A 22,396-nucleotide genomic window follows, 5' to 3' on the forward strand; every position below is an offset into this window, starting at 1 on the left:
TATTATTATTATTATTTTAACCAGTGATACAATTGTGACAGCCACTTTGGGATATCTGTATTATTTGGGCAAAAAGAAATCCATTGTTTTGCTTATATTTAAAACGTCTATACAAAATTAACTGGATATGTTTAAAAAATAATGAGAATAAATAATAATAATAATCTAAATAAAATGATGAAAAGGTATTTGATGACGATGATATAGATAGTCATGTCTTTGTCTTGACTGATGTGCATGGTAATCATGCTGGAAAAAGAAATGGTATACACTGTACAGATATGTAAAGATTATGATAATGAATGAAATTAAATTAAAAAATTAACTGGATATAACCACATATACAATCAAGTAAAAAGATACTTAATGTAAATAACAAAACCATGCGATTCTTTTTTTAAAAAATCGCATTACCTGAGCAAAGTAGGTGTCCAGGAAAGTCATGCTTATTGACCCCTCAACATGGTCCTTATTGGTTCCTCCGGTGGAGTGCCTCGTTCTCATTGTACCAGACTGCCCCGCGGCGGAACAGGTGACACATGCATTGGCTCCTCCAAACCCTCCAGCAGCTCCAGAGGCTGTCCCTGCTGCAAATCCTGCAGCAGCTCCAGATCCCATAGAAGCCCCAACCTTAGTGGTCAGTTCCATTCCCGAAGCCCCTTCCATTACTGTTCCTCCAGCATAGGTATTTGTACAAACTTCTAAAAACAGGAGAGGAAATTCTGTAACATCTCATGCTGTGATTTGTCATATTTCTTTATTTTTAAAACTGGTATCTATGAATAGTTGTCACATTAAATAAGTGAGAAAAGATGCAGTTAGTGGCCAAGAGGTGGCAAGAACACCCCACAATATGTTATGGTAGAATCACTGAGGAGAAGATAAGAGCAGAGGAAAAAAAGCTCTGAAAACATACTAATTGAAAATATGCACAAAGGAAATTGATTTTCAGTGACAGTAGCCAGAAATAGAAAGGTAAAAACAGAATATTCAGCATACAGCAATGGAAAGCTTCTTGCAATGGTTCTTGTTTTCATGAAAAAAGTAGTAGTGGAGCCAGCCTGTGGTATGGTAATTAAGGCAGCTGGATCCCATATCGCCAACTGCATGGTTAAAGTCCCAGACCCTGCAGTTTAAAAAACACACTGGGCACATGTGCACACGTGCCCCAAATCTCAAGAGGAGAATGGAGAAGGAATGTGGTGTGGCTATCCCCTAGGGGTGTTTTCTCACTTTCCCTCGCTCTCTCTCTCTCAGTCTGGTGAGTGAATGTGCTCTGCAGCAAATTAAAAAAAAAAATCAGTAATTGTAAGTAAGTAGTTACATTGACTTGACATGGAAACCAAAGTGGAAACATACATAATGTAATCAATCATGCAGATTAGCAAGCTCTAATTTGGTGTCTTGGTGCCTAAAGAAAATTTAATAAATTATAATTATTCTGTTTGTTACCTTGTTATTACACTTTCATGAAAAGTTTTTATTGTTTTTCTTTCCCCTTAATTGCCAGAGGCATGTGTGCTTGCCAGACAGAGAGAGACTGACAGGGAGAAAGCACCCCAATAGAGTATGCTCACACAGCAATCCCTTCTCCATTTCTCCACCCCGTTGGGATTTGGGGCACACATATTTATGTGCCTGGCATGTTTTTCAAGCCCCTGGGGCTATGATACAAACCACTGTTGGCCATGTGGGATCTGACTCCCTTAACTAGTAGGCTACAGGGCTGGCCTGGAAAGTTATTTTTTTCTAGAGGATTCTGAATATAGTATTGGCTGTATAATTATATTAGGAAAAGTGGTGAGGATTAGAACAGATGACAAAGGCAGACCACTACATATTGGGGAGATCGACATATATGCAGATTTTGCTAGCTGGATACTTAAAAATCTATTACTAATTATGGAGTTAAGAAAAAAAAAATACTAGACATCAGGTCTCATTGTTTCTCTGGTTTATATCTTAGTTGTGGCAAAGATATGAATAAAATAGTCACTTGGTAAAATCAAAGAAATAAACAAATTCATCTGTATGACAACATAAGTGATGTTGTCCCATTATGATTAAATATAAGAATTAGTAACTGAACTCAATTACTGTCTAGATACTGTTAGTTCTAGGGAATAAGGCAAACAGAGTCAAGGAAGTACATGCATGAAACTTGAAGTGCAAATAGCACCAATAATAAGAATAGTTAGATGGTGATATATAGATACATAGATGCTATAGTTTACTTTACATTTTTCTATACCAATGAAATCTTTCCTAATTAAAAATATTAGCAATTGATTACCTGAGAACATAGTTCATTTATTGAAACCTTAGAAAAGCATAAAAAATCTGCAAATATTAAAAATGGTGGCATTGGAACCAGCAGATGGCATAATGGTTAAGTCTCTGGACTCCCACATAGTCGACCACAGTTCAAGTCTTGGACCTGGAGGCTTAAAACTCATGCTGGGCATGTATGCAAGCGTGCCCAAAATACTGAGAGGACAATGGAAGAGAAGGGATTGCACTGTGGCCATCCCCCCCGGGGGGTGATTTCTCACTTTCTGTCTTTTTGTCTCTCTGGTGAGCACATGCACCCTAAAGCAAAAAAAAAAAAAAAAAAAAAAGAATGGTGGCATCAGTGAATAACCTATTAAAGCCAGACATGTGTCATGGAATTGACTAACAGACAGATAATAAATCAGCTTACCTGATTTCAATGGTAATAGCTACTGTCATGCGCATACATATGCAAATTATTAAGGAAATAATTTCTTTTCTTTGAATATTTCTTAGTTAACACACTATTGTTTCAAAAATAAATTCAATATTCACTCACCAGAACTTTCCATGAAATCAGTTCCATTGGCTGTTATGGGTGGCACACAAATATTTGTGATTTCCTGTAAACCATGTTCAAAAAATAAATGAAACAAACCAGATTTCTGATACAGTTGCTTTCTAAATGATAACATTACAAAAAAGACCACATTCTTGTAGAAGTAACCAGTTTTTATGATTTGTTATGTGAAGAGCTACAATTCTGCAAGTCCATTAATTTCAGCACTCTGAAACAGAGGGACAATAAATCTTTTTTTTTGAAGAGGTTTTGGCCTTAGGGCATGTGAACTGCAGGAGAGGAGAGATAGCCACAGTGAGAAGGAAAGTGAGAAATCAGCCTCCAGGGGAAACGACCACACCACAGTCCCTTCTACCGCATTCCCCTCTCGGGATCTTGGGCACACACGAGCATGCGACTGGAGTGATTTCAAAGCCACTGGATATGGGACTGGAAACACAGTCAGCCATGTGGGAGTCCAGCAACATAACTGCTATGTCATCTGCTGGTCCTAAAAAATCTTTTACTTTTATATCTCCCACCCCTTTTCCTATCTCAGAATGAATCAAAATTTTTCTCTATAGGATTGAAATAAATATTTCACAAACTGGAGTCTCACCTTGTCTTCAGGTTGAGCCCCTTCAATTCCCCACTGATGAATTGTTCCTTCTGAACCATCAGGAACTGGGATAAAACCACCTGTCACACCACCAATAGGACCTGCCCCACAGTCACAGGTGAGCAGCAGAAGGGGCGCCACTGACAACAAATGAAACAAAGTATCAGAACTCTTGAATCACTTGGAAACTCTTTGATATGGCAGTGGTCAGAAATGTTACAAGAAAAATACAGTGTTTTAAATACTTACAGGAACATTTCTAGTGAAAAGCAAAATTAGTTTGTACAAAATAAAATGAAGTAAATTAAGCACATAAAATTACATGTGATTATGAAACTGAAGGAGATATCAGATCAGCTCTCGTCATGTGTGCTGTTATCCTAAAATGGGAACTGTTTGGCTGGCCCCATGGCCTAGTGGTTAAGGGAGCCAGAACATGCATGGCCAGCCACTCAGTTTCAATCCTGGCATGGGTTGCTTTAAAATCATGCCAGGTACACATGTACAAAGTGCCAAAGACACGACAGGATGGTGAGATGAAGAAGGGATTGTGCAATGCCTGCACCCCATAGGAGCATGCTTTCTTCTCCTCCCTCTCTGTCTCTCCGGCAAAGGCACTTGCCCTTGGGCACTGTTTGATGAATAGTAAAAGTGGCTATTTGTCTTCTCAGTCCTTTCTCCTAAAATAGTTTTATGATTGTAGCATTTGTTTTTACACATTGAATCTATGTACATTGTGTCGAGTGAATACTCAGTTGACTATATACCTGGTAAGTCAGGGTTTTAGGTGGGCATGATAATGTTCTAGTACTCTGACCTCTAATCATCTCTTAGTAAACAAAAATTAAGTAGCAAGCTCTTAGCAACTAAGAAGATGGCCTAGTACATGGCTATCAATGAATGCTTAATTGTGCCTTGAGAATTCCTAGCTTGGAGGACCCTCCCTGCCAGTGTGTCGTTTCTGTGCTGGTCTTGGTAATAATAAACAGTAACACTGTTCTCGTGTTAACTGACAAGAGAGAGCCAGTCATTCGTAGATGGTGCCTTCTAAGTGCCCTCTCAGGATGGAAGTGGCTACACAGGCTCACTGAAGCCTCTTTCAGAAGGGCACTCATCCTATTTATGAGGGTGGAGCCCTAATGACTAATCACCTTCCAAAGTTTCCATCTCTCTCTCTTTAAAATTCACAATAGAGTGTGCATGAGATAGAGAGAGAGATAGAGTGAGAGAGACATAGAGAGAGGCCATCCACACGGTCTGGTCCACATAACCTTGGGCACTCAGCGTGTGCCCAGTTGTTCAGACTACTGGCCAGAGATTTGAACTGCTGTCTCCATGTGAGACTCAGTTTTTCTGGAGTAGCACAGTACTGCAATGCCACAGAGCTTGCCCACCCCATCTCTTAACGATTTCATTGGGAATAAGTTTCAATGAGTTAATTTTGGAGGGACACACACTTTGGACCTTAGCAAATAGTTTCTGAGTCCTGTCCACGGGCTACTGCAGTGTCTTGCACATTTATCCTTCCTTTTTGATTTTATGTCAGGGCTCTAAATTTGGCCTCCATCCTCTCTTCTAAACGATTACAGTAACTTCCTAACTATTCCTTACTTTCTGATTTACAGTATACACTGTTGCCAGAGTTACCATTTTGGTAAACAAATATAATCATACCAGTCTATCATTCAAATAGCTTTGGCCACTCCCCCTTCTCAGAGCTTAAAGTACAAACACCGTGGTGTGTGCATGTAAAGCCCTTTCAAATCAGTCCCAACTCATTCTCTGTTTTGTCTCTTTTCCTCTTTACATTTTCTTCATGTTTTGGCTTCCCAGGGCTAGGTGATTTCTAAAACATGACAGGAAATTTTTCTTGTTTTGGCTCATGCTGTCACTTTTTGGAAACACTTTTTCCATTTTTAAGCCTTATACTATCTTACTCAGTTTTCCAAGGCTCAATAGGATGAGTCCTTTATTTTATGGAGAGTTTTCTGTAATGCTCTTTTATAGTCTTTTTTACCATCACTAAGTCATGGTATAATTTTTTCCATTTAGCTGGATGTGCATAATTCTGTGAACTGCATGCAAATCAGAATCAATTTTCCTTTTCTTTCACCTGGAAGCTAACATAGTGACTCACATATAAGTACTTAAGAAATCTTTGTTGTTGGAGTTGACTAATATGATATGGAAAAATGGAACCTCTGCGTATCAGTTTTGGCTATTAAACTAAATGATGCATGATGACATCAGAATAGCAAACGCTTTAGGGGAAGAAGGAAGGAAAAATATGGTCAGTGTCAAAGACCACTAGCTGTATCGATAGCAATTTCTCTGTTTTAGAAAATAGACAAAGAATATGGCAACAGATGATTATCTGCTAAATTGGAGTGATGGTGATATATGTGTTTGCCTTGTAATTTTCTGCCTCTTTTTGTGATTTTAAAATATTTCATAAATAAAAAAAACCAAATGAGTGAAGGGATTGAAGTGAAACTGATCATCATGAGAATTAATTTTAACTTTAAAGTCTATAATTTATTCATTAGGAAAGTGATTGTGAATTTATCAAGGATTTTTCTGATTTATATGAGACTTTTCCATGAAATTCTTTTAGATAGAGATCTTTTATAGTGAAAATATATTCGATTCATGAGACCAATTCAAATATTAAAAAATAATTCCTGTGTATAGTTTCCCTAAATATGTTCAGTAAACAGTTATATGAAGTGTGAGAATCTTAAACGGAATCTGTTTTCAGGTGGTAAGTTATTTTGAGGAAATGCTAGATTACAACTGCTCAGAGGCTCCTTCATATTAATGTGCAGTGCAAACTCAAAACCTGTAATGTCATTTATGTTTCCCCTAAGTTTCTTCAACTAGAATTCTCTTTTTAGTTTGGAGAAGATACCTTAGAACGTGCCACATTCATGGATGAAGCCATAATTTTGACCACAAACATTAATAGCAGAGAGTCTTTGTGATTTATTTTTTGCTCTCTGGAGACACTTGTACTGTTTTCCAAATGTCTGATGATAGGATCTGCTTTGTTGTATTAATTTAGACTGTTAGCAAGCAACAAGTTCAACATTTCAGATTCTTCTAGAAAATGCCATTATACCCTAGCTTTGCCTATACTATAGAGTATGATTCTTCCCACACTGCACAGGTAATCACTTCAGTAGGAAGGCCTTTGTAAAAGATGACACCCCTCAAACACAGAATGAAGGACTGGCATACTCACACAGAAGCAGCAGCAGGCCGAGGATGAGTAGGCCGATGGCGTTAGGCCCTAACCTGCCCGAGGGCCGCTTTCCATAGTTCTTTGTAGGATCTCTATTTGTGTCAGAAGTAGCTCTGCAGGCATCCCTGTCGTCACACTGACAAACGTCTAGAATCAAGCTCTCAGGTGTCTCACACTGCCTTCCCTGACTGTCCGTATACATGAGGGAGATTCTGTATACTCCAGGGGATAATTGCTGCTGGGCTCTCAGGAGTGCTGAGGTAGCTGTAGGAAAATGATCATACGAATCAGTCATAGGACAAGTGTCTTTGCTTTTAAAACTACTTACTTTTGTTAGCTGAGATAGAGTGGCATAGAGATCACTGTCGCAAATAGTGGGGTGATAGCAGAGTTTGGCAGGGATAAAGACTCCATAAGGTTCCACTGGGTCAGTCTACCTGTACCTGCCTTCGTGCCCTTGTCGCTGCTCCAAATGGGCCCATTAGTTCCTCCCGTGAAACTCAGTCTTACTTAGATTCAACAAAGGGGTAGGAGGTGGCCATCATTTAAATATTAGACACCCCTCTCCTGAGGCTTAACCACCCTCCTATATGTCCGCACCACTCCTTGGACGTAGGTGACCCTCTGAGTGTATGCCTTCCCCTTAACTCTGTGTTCTTGTGTCTGGCTTATCAAGACTGAGTTTCAGCTTTGGCTGCGGCTACCTCCACTGCTCCTCTCAGTTCTTACCCCAGGACCTGAAGGCCTTTTGTATTCCCTTGTGGTGACGGTCTGTTGCATATCTGACTCTTAAACCTGATTGTTCCACATTCTTCATGGTGAAATTGACCCCTTCTGTGTGGAATCCCACAGAAGTGTTGTGCCCTTTGAATTTCTCTTGCTCCACTACACCCTTTCACGTTGTGCTTTGCCCACCTGGTCTAGCCACCCTTGCCATGCCCTGCCTCACCTGAGCGGGTTTCTAATGCTGAGGTCTGGCCCTCTTAACTTTTTTTTTTTTTTTTTTTTTTTTTTTTTTTAGCAACCTCTTCATTGGCCTTGTATCTGGCAAACACATTTGGAGTCAAATGCTACATGCACACTGTATGAGTGAATCAGGACAAGTCCATTTTGAAGGACTAACTCCATTTTGGGCCCCTCCATTCTTCCCTGCCCATGCTATGCCCTCACTGATGCAGCTGGTCTTTGGAAAACAAAATGAATGATTTCAAGAACCTAAGGACAATCACTTCCCCAAACCAGGTACTGTTTTAACTCCTTTGCTTGCCCTTTAAAAATGCCAACTTGCTTCAAGATGGTGCAGAGTACAATTACAGATGCTTCTTGGTTGCTGTTGGCCTGACCCTTCCAGTTAATAAACTCTTAAGTGCCCCATGGAGTTTCTTGCTTTTTTTTTTTTTTTTTTTTTTTTCCTGTCTCTAAGTTCCTTCTCAGTTTGGAGGGGCCACTGAAATGTTGTTCCTGTTCTGTATCACGTGGTTTTGAGCTAGATCTATCTAACTGGATTGAAAAGGCCAAAAAGAAGAAGGCTATGGAGGACAAAATCCTGTTGGTGACTCTGGTATTGGCTCATGCCTATGACTGAAGGGCACAGAGGAATGAATTCACGAATGGAAGCACGATGGTTTAGTAAACAGGTAGAGAAAGGGAGTTGGTTTACAAAGGATTTGAAGTAGCTCGATAGTAACTATGAAATCTGGGAAGTGAGACTTTTATTGTCTATTATTGGTTTCTATGAGATTTTTGGAAAACATGGAAAATTCTCATGACAAAGATGAAGAAAAAAGAATGATGGGTTAGCCCTTTCCTATTGACTAATGGGTTTACAATGTCCAGCCCAACGTACTTTCAAGGTTCCTGAGTAGTGACAAAGTGACACTTCCTCTGGGCCTTGAGCATGCCCTATTAGGAAATGTTTATGGACTGATAAGTCTAGACAGCTCTGTGATAGATGTCCAACTCTAATCTTCTTTAGTGCATGGCGAAGGTAGAAATAAACATAAAAAATATAAAAGTATTCAAGAAAGCCAGACAGTAAAATTAGAAATATTAAATGGTACGAACACTATATCCGATCATTCCTTTTTTCTTTTAAAGAGAGAAGGAATTCACAAGGCTAGGATCCCATCTTTATTGCAAAGAATTTTTTCAATGATTCTTGGTAAGGACCTTTTCTCAAATGAGGTCTCTTGTTCTGGAACTATAAAGAAGCAGCAATTTTTACCTATGAAAACAGCTTTACTCTTACTCACCGTTGAGTGATGTGACACTCCACATAACTGGCAACTTTAGAGGTTGTTGCTCCAGTGAAAATGTGTAGGGGCCAGAGTATTTATCCCCGTCCAGTGTTCTGATGGAGACGACCACAGAAGGTGATGGACTACACGCTGTTTTCTTTTCAAGGAAAACAGCTGGACAATTTTCATTAAAATTGGGTACTTTAACATATATCGTACCTGTAGAAGTTTTACCCGTAGTTTCTGTAAGAACAACATTTCATGTTAAAGAAACACACAAAGATGAATGAAAAAAATTTTTCAAAGTTACTATGTCTTTTTTATTTAATTTTTTTAATTTTGAGAAAATACTATGTTTTCTTATGAGAAACTCTAGTTCTTATTCTTGGAAGTAAAATGACATCATTGTATTTCTGCATCTTATAAAAAGCAAATTAAAATTTGCCAAATTGGTATCTACAATTAGTAGCATGGATTATTGATTTAATATGTTAAGAACCAAGATGCATAAGGTAATGAGTTTGCTGATTTTAAATAAAATCAACACAAAAATAACAATTTTGTTCCATCTGTTGGTTTTATTTGTAATTAGGGTGTCAAGGATTTTTATTTCTAAAGCTTTGTGCCAAAGTGAATATTTCAAAATGAATATTTAGTTTTATTACTCAGGATATAAAATTTATTGAAGAAAATTAAAAATGCTGACAAATACAAAATGAAAAAATCTCTTGGTGATGGGATTATGAGTCATTTTTATTGTTACAGTAATTATTTCTTATTTTTATTTTTTGCTAGAAGGCACATGTGCTTGCCAGAGAGAGAAAGCTCCCTATCAGGGATGGTCACGCCACAGTACCGTCTTCTCTATTTCTTCTTCCTTTGGGGGTTTAGGGATATATGCACACACGGGTGGTATGTTTTTAAAGCCACTGGATTCAGGAATTGACCCACCCTAGCAACAGTGTGGGATCTAGTTGCCTTAACCACCAGTCCATGGAACTGGCCCATACACTTAGTTCTTTTTGTTGTTTTTCCCAAATAATATTTTGGTGTTTATTTATTGGAATTTGTCTATTGTCTAAAGCATACGTTAATTTTATACTTGGGATAACACTCACAATGAATAGAATTGCTATTATTATTTAAGCTTATTTCTTACCTTATAGGTAAGAGCAATAGAGATAGCACCCCCTATAGGGTTTCACATTGCAATACACCCCCAGCTCAGCCTGCCAGTATCATCCACACACAAACATGTGCCTGGCATCCACAGGGAGACCTGGGAATGTGAACCCAGGCCCTTTTCATGTGGCCTCAGCATCATGGGACATTGTGTTACCGCTATGCCATCATAACTGGCCTTGCTGTTCCTTTAAAATGCTGAAGAACAGGAAATTTGATTGTTCAATGTATAAGTGCCCGGAGTTTCTATCAGTAACTCACAAAGGTACCTCACATTCTAGTTTAGCTTCCCTGATAAGCTTTCTCTACAAAGCTTTTCTCATTCTCTCAAACCCCAAAATTTCTACTGGTCAAAAATTCCTGCCTCAACCACAGCAAACCATGAGGACTGTACACAGAATTCACTGGAACTACCAACCCCACTGAGAAGTTAAAACTTTGTCTTCTCTCCTGGATTCAGCTGCCTCAGACATGAAACCTTAGCACCTAACAAGATCCAGTTTATCTAGTGGTAAAGGTAACATGTTAAATAATTACAATCACTTATGCATAAATAAATACCAATTGGAATAGCAGTTGTCTAGAAAGGATTGAAATATTTTTCTTACCATCTATGGCCAGAACTTCAGCTGTGATTGTTTTGTTAACTATAAAAGTAGAATCCCGATCAATATTTCTAACAAATTTGATTTGAGCAGTTTTTGAATCAATGGTTAACAAACCACCATCGTTACGTCCCATGAAGTATCTGTTTTATGATAGGAAAAAAAATAATAGTTGTCTTTTAAATATGGAACGTTGTATTTAATGAAAATGACTCATTTACATTTAATATACTTAAGCTTAATATAAGACATTGAAATGTTTTTATAAAAAGTGGCAGAAAATTAGCACAGCATTGACAAGTCTTATTTCATTATCCTTATGTATTTAGTGAGGGGGTCTTCAAAAAGTTCATGGAAATGCATATTCTGAAAAATGCTACATGGCTTAAATTTTTTTTTTTTTTTTTTTTTTTGCACACAAACTTGTACTTTAATTTCATTTTCTAGGAACTTTTTGAAGTCTCCTCATACATATTAGTCTCATATGTTAATTTTCTCCTCTGGGTAATATAAAATGAAATACCTGTGTCCTTGTTCTTTTATAATACAGCCGTTACTTGGCATGCTGCTCTTATATTTTAGGCATGTATGTTTTCATATGTGCTATTTTATCTGATTTAAACATGGTCTTCTGGTGAACGTATATTCTTTTGTAAGAGTCAACTGGAAGTTACCATGAAATTATTCCTGATCTCTCTTGACAGACTAAGGGCTTCTTCTCTTACTTCCTACTTTAACATATGCTTATGTTTCCTTCCCTTATCGAATAATATAATCTAATTATTTAGCTGTATTTCTTTTTGAGTCATCTAGTTCCTTGTCTTTGTCACCTTTGTTTAACTATAGTTGGCACATAATTGTCTTATGTGCCAGGTTATAATAGCTTATAGATTAAAACTACATCAGGGAATAATAAGAGCCATAAAAATAGTCTTACTTGACTTTTGTAGCAGCTTTGCCAGTGTCTTCATCGATGGCTTCATAAGTTCCCAAGATATAATCAATTAATTTTTTACTACTTATGCCTTTTTGTACAGTGAATATCTTGGAAGTAGGATAGAATGCAATTCCTTCTTTCACATTTATCACTTGAATTATTACTGGAGTTGGCTGAACTCGATATCGAGAGATTACGGACTGATGAAATTCGGCTTTGTTTTTGACAGCAATACTAAATTGCACATTTTGTAGTTGTTCATAATCTAGAGCCTAGAGTAAAGATAAAATTAGGAGGAAAGGATGTGTTAGAAAAATATGGTCTGGCAAACCCAGTAGAGGACAAAAGAACTCGGTATGTTGTAAATGGACCCTTTTATTTCAAATAGAAAACAGAAATTGTTTCAGAAATTAAAGTGATGTTGAGATAGAGAAAGCTTTAGGAATCTTAATTTATGAGACCACTGATTTTTTTTTTTTAGAGTTTTTTTTGCCATAGGTCACGTGCGCTGGTTAGAGAGATTCAGAAACAGTGAGATAGAAAGTAAGAAAGCAGTCCCCCGCCCCCAGAAGGCTGACCATGTCACAATCTGTTCTCCTCTCTTCTCCTCCTGGGATCTTGAGTGCTCACACACATGCACTGGGAGTGAGTTTAAAGCCACCAAGTCTGGGATTTGAACCACAATTGACTATGTGGGAGTTCAGCGAAGTAATGGCTATACCATCTGCTGGCCCATGGTAACTGATATTTATAAAACGGGATCTTTCAGGTAAGAAAAATATTACAGTTTCTTTGGGCTGTGAGGTACAGTGGAAAAAATCCCAAATTTGCTGTAGTAACATGATTCTACTTCTGGTAGCCTGGTTCTACTACTTAATAGCTGTGTAACACAAGGCACAATATTCAATTTCTCTGGCTATCGACTTTTCACTTCTCTGGCCATCGACTTTCCACTTCTGAAAACAAAAACCTTACCTCATCAGGTTGTAGTGAGAACTGAACAAATTAAGGCTCATAATACATTCTTCAAAATGGCAGTATTCATTATTTGTTCTAGTCTATACCATATTCAGGCAGAAGTAACATCACATTATTCCACATGAGGTGTTTATAGTAGCAAAACATGATAAGTGGAAACATATACATTTATTTATTTATTTTTAATTGAGCAGATTTTGCTCTTTCATTCCTATTTTCTAGGAAAAGTTGTATTTTTTTCTCTGTTAATTATAGTTAATCCATTTGAAACAAGTACTTTTCAAACCACAATTTCTTATATTCTCATCTCTTCCTAACTTCGATCCAACTGTAGGTAGTGAATGAAATTGTCAAGAAATGTGCTTTGCTCTTTTTGTGCTTAAGGCATGCACACCTACAAACGTGTGTATAATTTGTATGTTTGTGATTACTATAAAATATGTAATATTGTGGAAGAAAATGACCCAACATTTTAAGATAGACTATTTTTAGGTTACAGAGCTATGGGATTAATAAAGTCCTATTTTTATGTGTTTTCTATAATCAAGTGGTATTATTGTTATTAATAATAAATGAAAAAGTTCATAGAAATGTTAGTTTTGGTTAATATAACATTTTTTTTCTTTTTTTTTTTAAAACTAGTGAAGGGAAATCAAACCTTACCTTAACCACCTTCAGGATGCCTTCATTAGTTCTGGGGTCGGTCTCTATTTCAAACCAATTCCCTTCATTCCCAGAGGTAAAGTAATACACAGCCAGCCAATTATCTGTGTATTCTTCATCCCAATCTATTACTTGAAATCTAAGTAACTCAGAATTTAAAGTGTTTTCTTTAATCTGTGCTGAATACTGAAAAGGAGAAAAACAGAGTTTAAAATTCAATGCCAGATTTTACCTAAAGGAATTTCTTTAAAACTTTTTGTGTATTTATTATTATTTATTATTTATACATTCAATCGCTATACATCATTTAGATCATAAAGAAACTTTACTCAGCATGATATATACCTCAGTCCAGCACAGTTGGAAATATTATACACATCATCATCAAAAGGTAATAAACTATATCCGTGTTCCACAAAGATCTTACCTCTCTATTTTTCCTCCCAAATTTCCTTTCCTACACTCTTCCCTTCTCCCACTCTCCTTCTACTTTGTCCTTGTGTCTATACTGATTTTTAATGCTTTTATATCTTATAGTCTTTCAGTCTCTACCATAGAGTACAGACAGTTGGTATATGTTAAGTGGAGACATACAATGTCTCTGTTTCATAGCCTGATTTGCTTCACTCAGCAATAAGTCTTCCATATTCATCCACTTTTTATCAAATACCAGGGTCTTGTTGTTTTTTTATGGCTGAATAGTATTCCATGGAGGATATGTGCCACATTTTTTCAATCCATTCATCTGTTTGTAGACATTTGGATTGGTTCCATGTTATGATTGTGAATAATGCTGCAATAAATATAGTTGTGCAAGCACTTTTCCAACTGAGCATTCTCCTGTCCTTTGGGTAGATACCCAGGACTGGAATTGCTGAGTTCTATTTGAAGGACTTTGAGGAACCTTCATATCATTCTCCACAGAATTTTATTTATCCTAAATGGTATACCTTCTTGCTGGCCACTAAATTCTTATATTGCTTAAGAAATTTTTCTTTTTTTTGGAGAGGTTTTTGCTATAAGGCATGCGTGCTTGGCAGAAAGACAGAGAGAGACAGAGAGACAGAAAGCAAGAAATCACCCCCCAGGGGGGATTGACCATGCTGCAATTCCTTCTGCTCCATTCTCCTCTCGGGATCTTGGGCACGCATGCACCTGCACCTGGCGTGAGTTTAAGCCACCGGGTCCAGGACTCAAACCACGGTTGAGTACATGGGAGTCTAGTGACATAGCCATTATGCCAACTACTGGTCCCAAGACACTTATTTTTAAAGAAAAGTGTAGAGATCTTAAAAGCCAACAAATAGGAAAATACCAAATTGTGATGATGATGTATTACTAAATATATGTAAAAACAATCCTGCAAAAAGCAGTGGGTATACCTGAGATTCTTTAAGCATTGGGAAGTTATCATTGACATCTTTTATTTTAATGTTACATTCACATTGTGTCGATAATCCTTCTCCATCTTGGTCTGCACCACGCACAACAAGACGGTAGCTGCTGACTTGCTAAATGTAGAGAAAAAAAGTGTTAATTTTCTGAGAATATGAATGGCAACTACAGATAAGAAGGTGAAGATATTTAGTTTTCTGGTTTGTTGCCTGCAAGGATCATATGCACTATTAGCTGTCCATCATGTAGGAGGTTTGTGGGGTGGGTGGCTGGAAATCTTTAAGGGGCTAGGACAGGTTTTCTCTCATGAGATTTTTTTGGTAAGGAAATATACTTAGAGAAAAGATGGACAATGAGTATGGTGGGATAATAAGCTCACTATGGAGCTTTCCTGTCAGCATAGTAGGAACATCCATTTGTACAAAAAATAATATGGAGTCCGACAGGGTAGCTTGTGGTGATGGAGACAGATGGTGGTGGTGGTGATGGGGAAAGAGAGGAAGGGGGTTCTTTAGTGTTCAGGAAGCAGGAATAAAAAATTAAAAGAAGTCAGGGGGAAAAATGTGATGACAAAGGTTTTAATCCAAATAAAGATTTCTCCTTTTGGCTAAAAACTGTCCTTTTCCTCCATCATATGAGAAATTCATTACAGCTCCGTCTTTCTCTGTGTATTCCAAAGCCTTCTTTTCCTCCCCCATTTTATGTTCCCCCAGTTTGTTTGGGGTGCACATTCTTGTATAGGTCTCAGGTCCCACCCTACCACATTTACACCAGAGAAGGCAGACAGAGTCCTTAGATTGGCCCAGTGGAATACTAGAGACTTCTTTTCCTTTCTCCTTTAATCTTGGCTGAAAAGGAGTCACCTCTCTTGGGTTTCTTATGCCCAAACCCTTGACAATTGAAAGCTCCCACCTCCCTTGTTGTACCTCTCGATCAAGAGAATTGGTCAAAGTACGGACTTCCCCAGTGTTTCTGCTTAGGAGGAACATAGGTGTGCCTGCAGGTTCCTGGGAGACAATTTTGAAGGCGATTTTAGAATTTAGATGGTTTGGTTCATCTGCGTCTGTGGCATTTAGTATTATCACCAGTGTGTCTAGGGATATAGGAAAATGCTTATTAATGAATATGTAAAAATTGACATGCTCGCCTTAAATGTTTGATACAATTTCATATTGATTCTTATTTTGTAATATCTTAAAATTATTTATATGCTCAAAAAAAGTGACACGTCACTTTTGATAGCTCTTTCTTTCTCTCTCAGCTAGGTAGGCAGAATTGTGCTGCCTTCAATAAAAATCCTCTAGTCCTTCCCAAGGTGGCCTTGTTGAGATTGAAGCTATTTTCTGTCTTTATGTCTTTCCTTCATGAATAGTCTAATAATTTTCCTATCCCCCAAATTACACAAGTAATGTGTCTTTGTTCCTTATATCCTAAAAAAACCCAGCAATGCACCCAGCCTAACTGAGGCAGCCTTTTTAACTTTGTGAGCCTCAATACTCAAGTAAATTGTACATATACAGTAAGATATTGTTGCCCTGATAACAGGACTATAACCTACAAAGACAATAGTAGTGAATAATTAACTCATCTACACATTTTAAAAGACCCATATTACCTTGATTAATTCTTTTTTCCAAAACTACAGATGAAGCTGAGGATTAATGATAAGAATATACTGCATTGACACTTGTATTTGAAAATAAATTGGATGTGTTAGGTATTGTAAAAGACTTACTTGAAGCACTGTTTTCTTCAATTTCACCCATAAATATGCTTTGTGAAAATACTGGAGCATTATCATTCACATCTAAAATTTTGACTGTTAATATAAGTGGTTTTTCTACATCTTGTCCTAGGAAATTTAAAGCCCGACATGTGATCTAGAAACAGGGAAGAAAATGTTGATCACTACTTTAAACTTAGTATACATAGGATTTAAACTTGTAGGAAGAAGGCCTCTTAGCATACACAGAGCTTTTGTGCAAACAAAGAGGAAATATCCAGCAGGGGGTAGATGAAGTGGAAACAGCCCACTCTGGGCAGACTGCCTGGGCAAGTTGCCCCGCCCCCTCCAGGCCCATGCTGTGTCATGGCAGAGGGAAGCCCTTGGAATGCTGAGTGCTGGATTTTGGCCCTCGCTCATTCCCCTCTGTTGTATTCCTTCAGGTGCACAAACTCTAAGGGGAGGCTATTTTTTGGAGGGCCTAATATTATATGTCAGTAGATTGATTCATGTACTAATTTTGCTTATAAATTCACCAGTGGAAGAGAATTACTCTATAAAGTCCTAGTATGCAGGAAAATGGGGCTCCAATGCAGTGGACATAACCTACCAGGAAACTTGGCGTTTCCTCTCGATCCACTATGGCTGTTATGTTAATATCTCCAGTGTTTCGGTCAACAACAAAGATTCCAAAAGGAGGCTGATCAATTCCTACCCCAGAAATTCGGTAAGTAATTTTCTGGGTAGCCTGGAAATCAGAAGTAATCTGCAGGCAAAAATATTCAGAACGTTAGTCAACACTGCCCAGACCTTTTCCTCTCTATTTCCGCCCCCCCCCATTCATCATCCAAAATCATCTGTTTGACTCATTCTTCCTGACACTATGCTATTTCATTTTTGCCTTTATATATACTAGGAATGTGAAACAAAGTCACTTTCGTTGCTTCCACGGACTGTTCTGGACCTGTGCTAATATCTTTTATGCTAATAGCTAATCGAAACCTACGTTTGGCTTTACAGTATTTTCTCAAATATGCCCATCAAGGTGATTGCTAAAACACTGAAAGTCAAGAGTGCTTAGTATTGAAAAGGCTACCTAAAAATGCTCTCTCTTTACTTGACCACATTAAGAAAAAAAGGCATTTATTTTATTTTAAATAGGGATAAAAGAAGAGGGAAAAAGAAGGGTAGGTTGTTAAGATGCATAGAAATAAATTACTTCTTATTATAATTTAAAGCTTTTTAGTAGAAGGAAAACTCCAATTCATATATGGTTAGGATGATATAATGAACCAGATGTATCTCATCACCCACCTTCAGCAATGATCAATAAATGGCCAGTCTAATGTTTACATCCAACCATTTTTCTAATGGTTTTACCTATGTGTTTATTTTTTCTATTTGTTACAATCTAGATCCAAATAAGGCTTATACAGTAATATTGGTATATACACACATATATATTTAAGTTTTTTGCCATATGGTACATGAAACAGAAAAAAATATTGAGAGGGAAAGTGAGAAATCATCTCCAGCCCCCAGCACGTATGTCCACATTGCAATCCCTTCTCCATTTTCCTCTTGGGGTTTTGGGCACACATGCACTTGCCTGGCATGATTTTCAAGCTGCCAGGTCTGGGACTTGAACTGTGGTCAGCCATGCAGGAGTCCAGCACCTTAACCACTATGTCACATTCTGGTCTGATCAATATCTTTTAATGCTTTTTTGTTACTCTAGAAGCTATTGTTCCTATATCCCTCTCTGTCTTTTATTATGATGATGATTATTATAATTACTATTACTGATTTTTTTGTTGAATATTTCAGTTTGTTTGTTCTGTGAACTTCCCAGTCTGCATTTTGCTAATCAGAATTGCAATATTATTTTAATTTACATCTTACACATTATTCTAAAAATTCACATTGCCCCTGCCAACATGCCTCACCTTGGCAATTGGGTTTCTCTTTGAGTTGTCTGCAGGGTTTTGCAAATTTCACCCATTCACGTTTGTACCTTCTTTTGGTGTGTTGCACTGCTGTCACATCTTCTTCATGTTGTCCTCTTGTCTTGGGTCAAAAGGAGTCCATTTATTATGTACATTGTTGGCAATACTTTAAATATTGATTAGAGATACTAAAGTTGAGGTCTCCCTGTATTTCAAGATATCTAAGATATCTCACTGGCTCTAGCAGATGCTTTGTCAAGTAAGAGAGTACTGTTAAATAACTAAGACAGCTAAAAGTCTAAGTGATTTTTAGTTTTAGCATTTAATCATATTTTATATTTCGTTTATATACTCTACAATGTCTAATTGTTCTGGACATATAGGATTTGACCTGTTGATTTGTTTAAGAAGACAGAATACATGAGATAAACTATAAAAATGACATTTATAGATGACTAGTTTCTAAGTATTATTGGCTTCTTTGCTATAATTTTAATTTTATACATTTTGCAATTGAATTATCAAATGATTTTTAAACATCAACTCTTTCCAAAGAAAAATTTATGAAAATTAATTTTTTAATGCCAACTATTATTTTAATTACATAAAACTATACTTTACCTCTATTCGCAGTTCTCCATGAACCAATATGACCACCTGTAGGCATTTAAGTAAAATCAGTGTAAGTGTGAATCCTTCAAATAAGTAATTACATAAAGCTAATAATCATGATTAGAGTCTTCCGTTAGTCATGCTGTAAATTTGTTTCTATTTCAAAACAAGTAGGTTTGGAGAAGCAGTATTCAAGGGAGAAATTCCTACCAGGAAAAGGACTGTTGCTCCCAAACAAGCTCTTCCAGTTAATGAGACTGCAGAATTTTAATGATGTGCAGAAGAACTTGCTGGATTTTGCAAAACTATGCCTAACAGTTAGTCGCGGCTACCAGACAGTTCTTGGCTGTTCTCTGAACAGTTCCCAGAACTACGGAGTCACTGTTTTGTGAAACAATGGTAAGCACCGCTATAATAACCTTCAGAAAGTAGCCCAGGGGTTTATTAACAACCATCGCCTACCTACCCAACACTTGCGTGATGGCAATCGTGCATTACGTAACTGCGATTACAGCACAGGTTTCTTTAGCAGCATGAATGGAGAGAATAAAATGGGACTAAACTGGTTTGAAGAATGGAACACAGAAGAGAAAGATGTGATATTTAGTTGCACATATTGTTTGCTATGGGGCAGGAATCTGTTACTCTCTGCCTTATCACTTCAATTTGAATATTGAACTTAATTTTTGTGTGGGTAGAAGAAAATTAAGGAAGCTAAAATGAAGCCAGGCAGTCTAGGGTCTTCTCTGTCTCTAGAGTATAGGAGATCTTCACTGTTACCATTTTCCATCTTCTCTTCTACCTGGAATGTACTCCTCTTTCCACCCGTTTAAATATTAGTCATCCTTTAGGAACCATTCAAATTCCGACAACCTCCATGAATCTCTACTGAAATCTCCTTTTCTGAGTTTGCACAATGCACATTTCGTAGCATCCAATCTAGCTTTAAATCATGGACTATTTTGATTTATTATCATTATTATTTTTAGAGAGAGTTTTGTTATAGAGTGCATGTACTTGCTGGAAAGACAAAGAGAGACAGAGAGACAGAAAGAGAGAAATCACTCCCCAGGGAAGATGGCCCTGCTACCATCCCTTCTCCACCATACCTTCTCCTATGTTCTCCTCTCTGGATTCTGGGCACACATGTACATGTGCCCAGTGTGAGTTTTAACCTGCTGGTCTGGAACTCGAACTATGGTCAACTATGTGGGAGTCCAATGACGTAGCCATTACACTACCTGCTGGTCCTCTGATTTATTATTTTTATTTTGTTTAATACTTTAAAGTATTGTTTAATACATTGAAGAATTTCTGTGCTAAACTAAGAGTTGTAAACTTTTAAAATCAGTACTTGAATGTAATTTTCTTGTAGCCCTCACAGTACCTGTCTCTCAAGAGGTATTTAATCACTACTTGCTGATCCACTGACTATATGATCTGAAGAAAATCTGGTAAAAAAACTGTGGAAAATAAATCAGAACCGAACTAGACATCTAATAACAGTAGCTAACATTTACTACGTGGTTTCTGTGTCAGTCGATATTCATAGAGCTTTATATTTATTTTCTTACTTAATATTTATGGCAACCATCGGAAGGAGAATCTTATTATTCTAATCCCTGAGAGAATGAATACTTCATCCCAGCTAATAGCTCTAGTACAGCCAGGATTTGAACCTTGGTAGCCTCATTCCAGTGTGTGCACATCACCACTACAGTAGATTCTAACCAAAGCTGGCATAAAGAAATAGAAAAACAAATCAGTGAATAAGGAAGAAAGTTAGATGACAGATAATTGAGATTTCTATCTGAACAAAGGCCGTGGTTGCTTTTGAAACAGTGTGGCTGTGATACATTGCTTATTTTCTAAGAGTATAACAAGTGGGCAAGTTTAAGTCTGAACCAAAGGAGTAATGATATCAGATATAGGATGCCAGGATCCTTTCCATTCTAAACATTTCAACTGAAATCCTGATTTCAAAGAGCATATGCTCACATTGTCATGGAAAAGAACTGCTATATGTGGCTATAACACGTTTCAAAATGATTTTACAACATGGCTGCTCTTTACTAAGCAACGCCATGGGAAGAAAAGGCAGAGCAATGCAGTCATGGTACCACTCCTTCTCAGTTCCTAAGTACAACTCAGCTACACGTGAGGGGAGGGATGGGCCAACCATGTGCCTCTTTACAGGAAAGCTGGGGAGAGTCATTCAGAAAATATGAATCGTGTTTGTACTAGCTTGCAGAGACTGACACTTCTAATAAGACAGGAAGGTACAATTTCTGTTTTCCTGGGAAGAGAAGGAAGACCGAATTCTCAACTATGATGATTAACATTGTAGATGCTTGTTTCTTGCTTGTTGGATTTTCTCATAGAACCAGAGCCCTTAGTGGACTTATTCGGCTAAAATTTACTTTCCTGTCCTTCCTTTCAAAGTCAGGCCACCAAGAATGTTCTGTACTTTTAGAAAACATTGTGAAAATGTGCATTTTTTTAGGGCTTCTATGAATATGGGGTAGTTGATAACATTTTTGACTTTTATAATGTTTTTCAGATATTCAGAAATATAATCACAATCTTACATTTTTAGAACTATATTTTTAAAAATACAAGCTATTTTAATTCGTTAATACTTATATGATGGCCACTTGCTTTAGTTTGCTAACATAGTTATTTTAAATATTTTAAAATCAATTTAAATTAAATTAATTTTAATAAAATAAAAATGATATATATGACGCATGAGTGACTAGATTTTAAAAAATCATTTGTATAAATACCTGCTATTTCACTGAGCTTTTGCAATGTTTCACAGCTTTCTCTATATACTGAATTTTTTTTTTTTTTTTGGAGAGGTTTTTGCTATAGGGAGCGAGTGCTCTCCAGACAGACAGAGAGAGACAGAGAGACAGAAAGCGAGAAATCACTCCCCAGGGGGGATGGCCACCCTGCAATACCTTCTCCTCCATTCTCTTCTCGAGATCTTGGACACGCACGCACACGTGCCCGGCGTGAGTTTTAAGCCACCAGGTCCGGGACTCGAACCGTGGTCGAGTACGTGGGAGTCCAGCGATATAGCCATTACGTTAACTGCTGGTCCCTCTATATACTGAATTTTTAAATTTAAAATTTAAAAACCCCTAAAACATTTTAATAAGCTTTGCATTTATCAAGACAAATTCCTTAATTGAACAAAAATCATATAGGTCTAATTCTTTGATAATTAATTTTGGACAGTTCTATTTTTCATAACTGATTTTTATCATAAACTCAATTAATTTAGAAATTTAAACCTTGTATAATGATAGAAATGCTAAGAAAAACACCCTTGGATTTCTCAAATGCTTATTTAAAAAGATATAGGAGGTAGGATGCAGTCAAGTCTAGTAATTCAGTACTGGATATTGGAGGTGAATTTCTGA

At 37.2% G+C, this 22,396-nt stretch overlaps 1 protein-coding gene across 1 annotated transcript in view; it reads right to left on the reverse strand.

Annotated features, from left to right (window-relative positions):
* Positions 1 to 22,396, reverse strand: part of DSG3 (desmoglein 3) — a 28,462-nt gene that overhangs the window by 1,514 nt on the left and 4,552 nt on the right. Inside the window, 15 exon segments of the mRNA XM_006150574.3 lie at positions 415 to 701; positions 2,831 to 2,894; positions 3,450 to 3,589; positions 6,691 to 6,954; positions 8,943 to 9,170; positions 10,718 to 10,857; positions 11,652 to 11,923; positions 13,293 to 13,478; positions 14,675 to 14,803; positions 15,614 to 15,780; positions 16,423 to 16,567; positions 17,021 to 17,176; positions 18,357 to 18,387; positions 18,389 to 18,477; positions 18,978 to 19,013. Coding sequence (XP_006150636.1) covers positions 415 to 701; positions 2,831 to 2,894; positions 3,450 to 3,589; positions 6,691 to 6,954; positions 8,943 to 9,170; positions 10,718 to 10,857; positions 11,652 to 11,923; positions 13,293 to 13,478; positions 14,675 to 14,803; positions 15,614 to 15,780; positions 16,423 to 16,567; positions 17,021 to 17,176; positions 18,357 to 18,387; positions 18,389 to 18,477; positions 18,978 to 19,013 — 2,334 coding nt within the window.

The sequence above is a fragment of the Tupaia chinensis genome, unplaced genomic scaffold (assembly GCF_000334495.1).
Source record: "Tupaia chinensis unplaced genomic scaffold, TupChi_1.0 Scaffold000290_1, whole genome shotgun sequence".
Lineage (NCBI taxonomy): Eukaryota > Metazoa > Chordata > Mammalia > Scandentia > Tupaiidae > Tupaia > Tupaia belangeri.